The sequence below is a fragment of the Lycium ferocissimum genome, unplaced genomic scaffold, assembly GCF_029784015.1.
Source record: "Lycium ferocissimum isolate CSIRO_LF1 unplaced genomic scaffold, AGI_CSIRO_Lferr_CH_V1 ctg2864, whole genome shotgun sequence".
Lineage (NCBI taxonomy): Eukaryota > Viridiplantae > Streptophyta > Magnoliopsida > Solanales > Solanaceae > Lycium > Lycium ferocissimum.
Window position 1 is genome coordinate 8,822 of NW_026724380.1, and position 11,431 is coordinate 20,252.

General features: G+C 33.7%; 1 protein-coding gene across 1 annotated transcript; it reads right to left on the reverse strand.

Annotated features, from left to right (window-relative positions):
* Positions 1 to 3,685: 3,685 nt before the first annotated feature.
* LOC132043825 (ethylene-responsive transcription factor LEP-like) lies at positions 3,686 to 4,261 on the reverse strand. The gene has a single exon (XM_059434293.1). It carries the CDS (start codon positions 4,259 to 4,261, stop codon positions 3,686 to 3,688), a length of 576 nt encoding a protein of 191 aa, XP_059290276.1.
* Between the last annotated feature and the right edge of the window lie 7,170 nt (positions 4,262 to 11,431).

Sequence of the window (11,431 nt, forward strand, 5' to 3'; positions counted from 1 at the left end):
TATATGGCATAATCCGGTTCTGGTCCCTAAGCACAAATCTTCTCTAAATTTCACACCATCCAAAATGAGGTTGAGTGCTTAGAAGACTCACCGGAATTGGAAAACAACGCCGACGATGCCGACTATAACTTCGACGACTCCGTTACAATGGCTGGAGGTACGCCACTCTTTTTCCGCTGCGCTATTGCTCTATATTATCTTACAAAGAATACTCCCTTCATTTCAATTTATTTGTCTTACTTTCCTTTTTGGTCCATGTAGAAAAGAATGTCTCCTTCCTTTTTTGATAACTTTTTTATTTCAACTTTTCACATGACATGTAAGACCAGATGATTAAAGGTCATTCTGATACATTCTACGTCTCTTTAGGTTAAAGATCACAAGATTCAAAAAATTTCTTTATTTTCTTAAACTCAATGTCAAGTCAAAACCAGAAAAATAAAATGAAATGGAGGGAATAATTAATTTTGTCTTGAAGTCTTAAATGACAAACAATTTGAGTCATCTACTGGAAATCATGATTAATAATTTGAGAGGAAAGGAGTACTAACATTAACCTTTTCTAAAAGGGGATGGGATGTAAGAAGGTTGAAGCTTATGATATAAAAGCAGAAACAGTGATTAAAAAATGGTTCAAAATTCAAAACAAGATAAGCTAGCATAGGGTCGATTTACATCAAGACGATGAAATTTTCGCAGTAAGACCAAATGATGAGTAGGCTATATGTTACACCTCGCATTTTCAGAGCATAAGCATGCCACATACTTCACCATATTAATGGAGTATCGGAGACGTCCCATGAAGTGTTAGAAGGTGCAAGCCATGGGAAGTTCGTAACAATGAGGTAAAGGATGAATTACGATCTCATAAGTCGTAATCGGGAAGGACAACCTTGAAAACAAAGGACATGACTATTATCAAGTATTATTAAATAATAATAAATATCATGTATGGAGAGTTTCGGAAGATTCCGGGCCCAAGCAAATCGAAGAAAATAAGTTTGTCGAAAGTTTGGGAAAAAGTTGGCAGAATTTTGGACAAAATTTTGGGTCAAATTTGGAGGGGTATATCTCCAGGTATATTAAGAGTTTTAAGGTGTTTCAAAATCCTAAAATGAATTTCGTCGAGTCTATTTTCTAACGCAACAAACCTCTCGTCAAAACGACATCGGAATAGGGAGTTATGGCCATTTTAAGATAAAGACTCCAAGCTGCCAAATGGCTTCCGCGGGTCCCACTTGAGAAGGTCGGTGGAACCGACTTATAAGGGGTATAAATACCCCATTAACTCCATTTTTTCAGCATTTTACATTCTCAATAGTCCTAGAAACTTTTCAACACATCTCCCAAACATTTATAGCCCATTAAATCAAGAATTTAACAAGATTACACTAAACTAGTTTATGAAAGGTGATTTTTCTTGTTTCTACTTGATGTTGTGGTAAGTTTGGTCTTGAAGAAAGTTCGTGTGGCTGAATTTCTTCAAGTATAAGCTATGTTCTTCATCCTATCTCTTATGTTGAGTTGATTTGAAGGTTTAGCAAGTCTTAAAAGTGAAAATAGTTATGGAGGAAAGGTCATAAAGTGTTGTGTTGTAGTTGTTGTGTTTATGGACTGTTTTGAGCATGTTGTAGCCGTTTGGCTGGGCTGATTTACATGTATATAGATGATATCTAATGTTGTTGGTGCGTTGACGAGATTATGCTCCTTGATTGGGAAGAAAGGAAGTGTATATTGTAGTTGTATGTTGAAAAATATCGTATGGGATGTTTATGGAATATATTGGTATGGATAATAGTGTTGTTGATGTTGGTATTGTTGCTGTTGTTGATTGGTTGCTGAATTGTGATTTCGGGCTAGGCATATAAATAGGGGAGATGCTGCCCGAATTTCGGCAGATTCTAAATGGATTTAAATTGAAGGCTTAAGACAAGTGTATGATGGTGAGCCTAACAATATTATGAATGGTTTATATGTAGATTTCAAGACAGGAGGTAGGTTGGAAAGTCGAGAAGCGAGCTTCTAGGTATATTAAGGCTATCCTTTCGTTCTTTTTGGCATGATCTATGACAAGTGCGAAGCGTAATGATATCCATAATGAATCCACTCCTAGATGTAACATATCCTGAGTTCCTTGACCTCTTATGTCCCGGCGGGCACCCATAAGTTGTACGATTTCATAAAGTTGTCTAATTCCTGAAGGGGACGTTCATAAGGTTTTCTCTTTCCTATTATTTTACATTTGATTTTTGAGTCTCGAAGGAGACAAATGAAAAGGGGAAGAAGTTCCCATTTTTAAGAAAAGGGGAAGAAGTTCCCATTTTTAATAAAAGGGAAGAAGTTCCCGTTTTGAACTAAAGTTGCTCCGAAGGGAGTCTTTTGATGGTTTCCAAAGATTTTCATGCATTTGCATATTTACATACATGCACGACATCATTTCATGGGGAAGGGAAAAAGGGCTAAGGCATTATATACGCAAACCACCTGATCAGCTGGTATACGATGATCATAATGCCCGAAGGGGCCATTATGCTATTATGCCCGAAGGGCCGCGAGTGTGGCGAAGGCATGCATTATATATATATATATATATATATATACACACACACACTCATGCCGCATCAAAAGTTCATATGCACATACATGTTTATCGAGTTGGTTACTGTACAAATTGAGTCTCCATACTTTTTATCATTCGAGTCGAGATATATTGTTTCAGTTCTGCCTTACATACTTGATACATTATTCGTGCTGACATCCCTTTGCCTAGGGGCGCTGCGTTTCATGCCATGCAGGTGTATACAGATGAGTAGAAGACATTGGCTATAGGATGTTCCCAGGCTATCAGCTGGATTGGTGAGCTCCATCTCAGTTCGGAGTGTTGCCGAGTCAGAGTACTTATGTTATGGTATCTCGTGTATGTTAGAGACTTTTGCAGACAGTGTCCTGTGGATAGTGCGTCGAGATATCGATAGTGGTGTAAAGCGCCCATATAGGTCGATGCGTTTTTATGCTTTATTTTTTAAAGATTTTATTGTGACTAAAGGTTTTTTTTGAATTAACGATAAGGGAGAAGTCCCTGATTTTGACGAAAGAGTTTTATTGAAAAGTTTTTTTTTCCTGAAGGAAGTGTCATTTTGTAGATTAAAGGTTCACAAAAAGTTGTGACTCATGGATGGAATGGTAGTATGACACTCAGCCAAGTAGAGTCTTGGGTGTCAGTCGCGGCCCTCCAGTTTGGGCCGTGACACTATACATACAAGAATTAACAAGCACGAGAAAACATTAAATAAACTGGGGTAACAGGACGCCTATGGACAATGTACGGTGAAGATCTAAAACTGGAAAAGATGAATTCAACCGAACCGAAGAGTATATGATTAAGAGAGCCAATAACCCAAATTACTATGGGACTGATCAGCCTGCATGATGTTGTTGTATTGTAGTGACTCATAGTAATAATCCCCAGATGTTGAATTTCTTCTGCCATCGCACATCATGCCATATTCGTGTGCTGATGCTGCAGATTGTATGATATTGTTATCACTACTATCATGATTAATTTTTACACCATATTCCATGGGCTTTATCTCGTTGAAAAGGTTGTTAGTACTGCTGTTATGCCTCACATCTGGAAGTTGAGTAGGTTCATTATGATTTGGCTCACTGAAGTAGTAGCTGCTTGTCATGATATCCGGTGGCAATGCAGGCAGTTCTGCTGATGTCGTCGTATAATTACAATATTTGTATAACTTGGAATCGCCCTGCATGTTGTAGTTGGAGTTGAGGTAGTCATGTTGGAAGAGAAACTCCGACACTCGCCACTGCTGTTATTCGCGGAAAATTGACTCAGATACTCGGCTCCATTGTTAGCAGTAGGAGCAGCAGCAGTTTCAATCAAGAACTGCTGCTGCTGCTGATGATGATGATGTTGTTCGTCGGGGGAGATTATTCCTGTAACTGAAGAACCAGGGGGCATGTCGGAGTAGACAAAGTTGGTACGAGCTGGTTTATTAGATTTATTATTAGAGCGCATGGAACGGGCAGCTCTGTCATAGGCTAAAGCTGCTTCTTCAGCCGTGTCGAAAGTCCCGTGCCAGTGCCGGTCTTTGGTAGTAGGATCTCTTATCGCAGCACCATATCGCCCCCAAGGTCGCCGCCTCACTCCCGCGTATTTGTATCCTCTGCTACTTTTGCTCTCTTGTTCACTGCCCAAGCTCATGCTTTTGCTCTTCTTAGGAGATGAGTTGATTAAGTCCATTCTCACATATAGTTAATTATAGTTACGTTCCTCACTGATGATGGATTACAAACTGAAAAAGCAGAGATTTTCTAACCGAGTCTGTTAGACAGAGACAGCTTCTCTATGTCATCCTAAATAGTAGTGTACTGATTATTGATTCAGGGTGACTTTCCTTGACTCAGGGTGGTGACTATTTTATACTAGCACGCCCTATATACAGATAATGAAAGAGAATACTGTTAAGAAACTTGAGTTGTGGGACTTCAAACGTTTTAGGTTGTCTGGTTCTGGTATACTATGTTGGAAGTAATCCCAGCGCAACCATCATATATTACTATATTAACCTCATAATAACAACATACACACTAGTTATGATATAGGAAAATTAAAATTAAATTATCTCCAAATGTATATAGATGTCATTATTTTTAAAGAGTTTTATTGTGTGCATAGTGTTAGGGGTTGTTTGGTTGTTGGTTAGAATTATGCAGGTACTGTAGCTTATAATGTAGGTTTAGTTATGCAGGGTTTAGTTATTTATGTATTAATTATTCCATCTTTTATACCGCATAAAATGACACATAGATTCCCTCATAATTTATACATGTATGAGTTATGCGAGATTCAAAGTAGCTAACCAAAAACCGTATTTTGTGTGTTTAATTTTATATATAGCAAAAACATGCCACCAAACATGATATATAAGTTATGCAGGATTTAATACATGAATAAACCACATATTATCTAGCAACCAAATTAAAGGACTCCTTAGTGTATAATATTTTTTACGGGGAAGGTTCATAAATACAAGATATATAAGAGTTAATTATATAATCTCCAACTAATTTAGATATTACAAATTGTGCAACTTAAAGCTAAAAACAAGGAGATTATTGCTATAAATAAAATCTAAAAATAAGGAGATTCCCTATATTAGTGATAACATAATAAATGCATATAAAAACACAACAAATGCTTACCTAAAAAAACTCCAGCACAATCTACTAGCAAGCTAATTCATGAATTTGAACCCAAAAAATAAAGCTAATTCATGAACAAGTATATTATTGTAGTATCTGTTATATATATTATTCTATCTATATATCTTATATTGTTACCATCTATGTTATTATAGAGTACAATTGGCTGACACATAGAGTAATATATTCATATATTAGGTATATAATATACATACTTAGATATACTAATTTCTACTATTATATCCACATATATTTTGTTATCGTATTTTCAGTTAAATTTGCCAATTTGAATATACCATATACTTTTTAGGTATATTTTCATGTACTTTTGTTATACAATATACCATATATTTTCATGTAGTTTTCTTAATATTAATATTAATATATTCAAATAATTTCTTTTAGTCACAAAAAAATAATTGCATCAGTCATCAAGTGAAAATTAAAAAAGAAGAATAAAGAGGAGGAAATGAAAGAAAAAAAAATCTTTTTAAAACGGTAGATGGAATATGGAAAATTACAATATCTCTCATGTCTTTTTAATAGATTTTTTTTTTGGGAGGGGGGGGGGTGGGGGAGGGGGGAGGGGGAGGATGATTTTGAAAGAAAGAGAAAGTAAAAAGCGGATATGTATTAATGGTAGTAACTCCTAAAATTAAATATTATTGATATATTAGGAATGTAAAAAGTTATATTTTTGTAATTAAGAAGTTCAAATTTTGAATAAGTAGTGTTTATGTAATTTTGTGAAAATAGTTGTAATCCTTTTAATTACCATTTGAAAAAGTTGTATTTGTGTGATTTTCTTTTTTTTACACTATCACGTTAATTTCAATTATAACAACAACCAATAGATAAATTTTCATAGCAAGTCTAATGTGATAACTTGAAATAGAAAAGTAACCTACTGGGCCTGATTAAATTAATATATTAATACAAAAAATTACAATATATATATATATATATATATATATATATATATATATATATATATATATATATATATATATATTAGACTTAAATTTATTTTAAAACCAAATAAAATTAACAATAATGTTACATAAAGTTGAAGTAGAATATCATTCTCCTGACTGTATCTTCCGCCACATCAGAGTCATGTGCGCTCTCTTGTTTTATGCATGTCTACGTATAATGCTTTTCATCTCTCCACTAAAAAACTCCACTCCCCTCCAAGAGAAAAGAAAAAAAGGAGAGAAAGTTTGGACGAACTAAGTAATTTACTCTCGGTCCCATTTTATATGAAGATGTTTGAATTGACATGAAGTTTAAGAAATAAAGTAAGATTTTTAAAACTTGTGGTCTAAAACAAACTATAAAAATTTGTATGATTAGAAATCATTTCATTAAAGGTAAAAAGGTAAATTTAAAGTTAAATTTTTACTAAAAATAGAAATGTATTATTCTTTCTGGGACTGATTAAAGAGAAAAAAGTGTCAGATAAATTGGGATGGATGGAGCAAGAAAATTACTCTAAATTTCTTTTTTACGTTTTTCGTTTGCCTTTTGTATTTCTATTAAGAAAGCATTAGTTAATTACTTATTTATTAAATTATTTTATTAATGACACTTTGAATTTAATTTATGATATATTATGTTATTTTAAAAATAATTATTCAATAATACGAGTATTATGTTATTTTAAAAATAATTATTCAATAATACGAGTAAAATTTCTAAAAAATAAATTAATTCTTTCTTAATTTTCTAAACAATCAACAAATGAAAGATATATTTCTAATATATTGACTATGCAAAGTAAACGATATATTTCTAATATATTGAATATGGAAAGTAAACGAAATATATTGAATATGGAAAGTAAACGAAGGAATATAATGAATGATAAGTGACAACATTATGAGTCTCCTAATGCCATATGTTCGAGCAGAAAGAAAAAGAAACTTAACATTTAGCCTTTTTATTTCCTATTCTTCTAATGATAAAATTAAATACGACCAACAAACGAACCAATTTGGGGTAACATGTAAAAAAGACTAATGTGAATTTATTCCACATGAAGCACAAATCAAGCCACCTACCAAGAACATGATCAACGTGTTCTTTGTCCCCGTTGAACCGAAATTGAGCATAAACTTATATAACTAATCGCGAATTTTGGTCCATTTCATGAGAAAATTACTTAGGTTATATGTGGCATGTGAATGTGATCTAGCTACTAATAGCCTACTATATAGACTAAAGTTAACCAGGTGCCACTAATCTTAGAAGCTAAGGACCTTCTTGAATAAAATCTAAAGAAATAATCCCATGAAAATTCACATTCTCCTTGGAATAACAAGGTGCTCATCAAAATATAGAACAATATATATTTTCAAACAGTGTATAAAACTGATTTCTTACCAGGAATTTGAAAATAGCTGAATGCACCTTGCTTGGTAGGAGTTCATATAATTCATTCATCATCCGGAAGATATATATAGTTTGATGCGCATGCATGCAATCATTAATTAAGCACCTGGCCTAAAAGGTATCCCTCTATGCTTATATATATCCACAAAAAGAAAGGAAGTAAATTAAAGAAAACAGGGTTAGATAGACACATGCACATCGGTAAAAACTTATTCATACGTAGCAGCATTTATGTTAAGATAATGAATGCAAAATATACGTCTTTTATATACACATTTATTATTTAAATATGGTTTAGTAATGTGCATTATTACTTTACTTTTTTATTGTTAAGGTTATATATATTATATACTTTACTTTTTTATTGTTAAGGTTATATATATATTATATGGTTTGGTAATAAAATTGGGTGCAACAAAGTTTTAATTTAGCCATGCATATTAGAGGGAGGGAGAACGAAAACAACGATCCTCACCTAGCAATAGCAACTAACGCACTGTCTTAAGATTCGTTCCGTGAGTCTTCACGAATAAGATTTGGGTGATTATTTCAGTATTTAGTTGTTCGAAGTCAAAATATATTTCCCTTTGCCAGACAAAAAAGAATAGGAATGATACCAAGAACAAGAAGAGGGTTTTCAATTTCATCTAACAGTATGAGTTTTCTCTCCCTCTTTGGAAGGTGAACTGCTTTGATTTGAATCTTAATTCAAGATCTTATGAAGTTTTGATAATTGACAAATAAAGTACAAGTGACAATCAGTGTCCAAGAAGTATTGACAAATATGTACAAGAATCAAGTTCTTAACAGAATTTCAAAGGAACTGATGAAGCTGGCAACAAGGAATTAAACTTCTTAAGTTGTTACTGTTTGGTCTACGCGGAAGAAGTTGTTCCATGCACACAAAAAGAAACCTTGAAAAATTGGGATTAAGGCTTAATCCAATTCTACAAGGAATATAAGTTCAAGACATGAAAATATTACTCCCTCCGTCCCAATTTGTTTGAAGGTTGACCAGTTTGAGAGTCAAACAACTTTTTCTTTGACTACGATTTTCTCAAACTCTTTTCATATATTGTGAATTATTAATTATGCTGACTTATAGTACTTTTTATGTAGTTTTCAAATTTGTAAATTTTATTATAAAATACTCGAAGAACCTATATATGTTTAAAATTAAGTCAAAGAAAAAGCTCTTTGACCCCCAAATTGGTCAACCTTTAAACAAATTGGGACGGAGGGAGTATCATATTTGAGCACATGAAATTAGCTTTGAATAAGGAGAAGGAAGTCGACGCGTGATTCCAAACCAAGTCAAACAAGGATTGATTTCTTGGATTATTGAACCAAGTCTTGGTTGGATTTGAAGAGAGCTACAAGTGGCTATTCTACTCCTATATAAAGCATTTCATTGATGCTTTTGGGATAACCACACAAGAGAGAGACTATAGAGATTATAGAGAGATCTATACAAGTGTCTTTAAGTAGAGAAGAATCAACTACAACGAAAAAGAACCTGTTCCTATCAAGTTATATTCATACAATTCTTGAGTTGTAATAGTAAGATTATTGTGGTCCTTAACTGTACGCTTTTACATTCTTAGTGATTTGTATTAGGTGTTGATTGTGTGTTATAAAGAGTTGCTTAGACTGGGTAGAGTCTTTGAAGAGGGTGCCGATAATTAGTGAAAAAATGTTGAGTTTGGGGTTTGGGGATAGGTGTTGTAGCGACCAGTTCCTTAGGTGTACAAGAGTTGTAACCTTAAAATTGCTTGAGTTATATATAGTGAAGAGTTTGAGGAAATTCTATTGGAGATAGTTCGTGATTTTTACCTCCTTTGAGCAAGGAGTTTTCCACTTAAAAATCTTTATATTGATTTATTATTCTGTAATTTCCTTCTTACATAATTGCTGAAGAACCTAGTTCTCCAATAGATAGGTGACAACATAAAATAACAACATCTAAGAAACTGAAAAGCAAGGCTGAGTAGTTAAGATTCTTTCATATTCTTTCCTCTTAAGTTGTAATTACCATGGGAGGAGTCGAGAAGATAATCACGTGAACTTAGTTTTTTCTTTTTTCGTTTGTTTTTTTTCCCCACACCTTTCTGTTTTCTACCTTCCCCTTTCCAAATTCCAGTCTTGATATACTTCAGGTTAATGAAAATAAGTCTGGAATATTCCGTCATTTTTTGGTTAAATTCTGTCATGTTTACTTCCATTCAAAGTAAGTTACTCTAAATGACAAATAACATGGATTTATTAGTATATAAAAAGTAAATTAATCATGAGATGAGCTTTCGAAAGAAGCCAAAAATAGTGGGGGCCTTTGCATGTAATTGATTAATAGTTATGTATTATTGAACTAGCTATCCAAAGCCCCAATATGCTTCCAATTTGAAGCAGTTTCAACTCTTTTTGTGCCCATGTTCCGCGACCCAAGTGAGATTCTCACCTTTTGTTATGAGACACCAAGGAGAGAAGTAGGTTTTTGTGGGGACTAATTAGCTTGAGTGTTAATAATAAAGTGAAGGGAGCATAAAAACAATAGTTTCATGATTTAGGGAGTGCAAATTGTTTTCACAAAATAAATTCCCAATTGAGTGTTATAAAATCATTCTAAAGAGTTAGTACAATATATCAAAAATGAAGCAAGAACAATAAAGAGATAGAGAGACAAGAGATGAGAGTTTTCTTATTCATCCAAATGTGTTCAAGTGTTATTCAAGTGTATTCCATATGAAAAACTTATGCCTCTATTTATAGTGCTACATATGCATTCAATATATGAGATAATGGAAGAACCATTAAGATGGTGGAAGATAATGGAAGAACCATTAAGATGGTGGAAGATCCATTAAGATGGTGGAAGATGATGGAAGAAGCATTATATTTGTGTAATGGACATCCATACTCTATATTTCATAACACTCCCCCTTGGATGTCCATACATGTGCCTCGTTACGCATTATTTGCTGCCTCATTAAAAACCTTGTCAGAAAAACCCAATGGGATAAAATCTTGACCAAGGAAAAAAGAGTGCAGCGTGTATTTTCTCTCCCTGATGAAAAGATCACTTTAATTCTCGAAGACGACGCATTCCAATCTTGTATATCAGCTTTTCAAATGTCGAGGTTGGTAATGCTTTAGTGAACAGATCCGCTAAATTATCGATCGAGCGAATTTGTTGAACATCTACCTCACCTTTCTTTTCAAGATCATGAGTAAAAAAAGAACTTTAGTGAAATATGTTTTGTTCTATCTCTTTTAATGTATCCTCCCTTCAGTTGAGCAATACATGCAGCATTATCTTCGTACAATATAGCTGGAATATCCCTTTTCAAAAGAAAACCACACATTTTTCTGAATATGTTGAGTCATTGATCTCAACCAAACACACTCCCGACTAGCTTCATGAATGGCTATTATCTCCGCATGATTTGAAGAAGTGGCAGCTATTGTTTGTTTCATTGAACGCCATGATATAGCTGTACCTCCATATGTAAATAAATAGCCTGTTTGAGATCGGGTTTCATGTGGGTCAGATAAATATCTCGTAATACGCATTGCTAGCTGCCTCATTAAAAACCTTGCTAGGAAAACCCGGTGGGACAAAACCTCAGCTAAGGAAAAAAGAGTACAGCGCGTATTATACTCCCCCTGATTAAAGTATCGCTTAATTTTTGGAGACAACACATCCAAATCTTGTATATCAACTTCTCAAATGTTGAGGTTAGCAATGCTTTACTGAACATGTCCGTCAACTTATCAATCGAGCGTATTTGTTGAAAACCTATTTCACCTTTCTGTTGAAAAT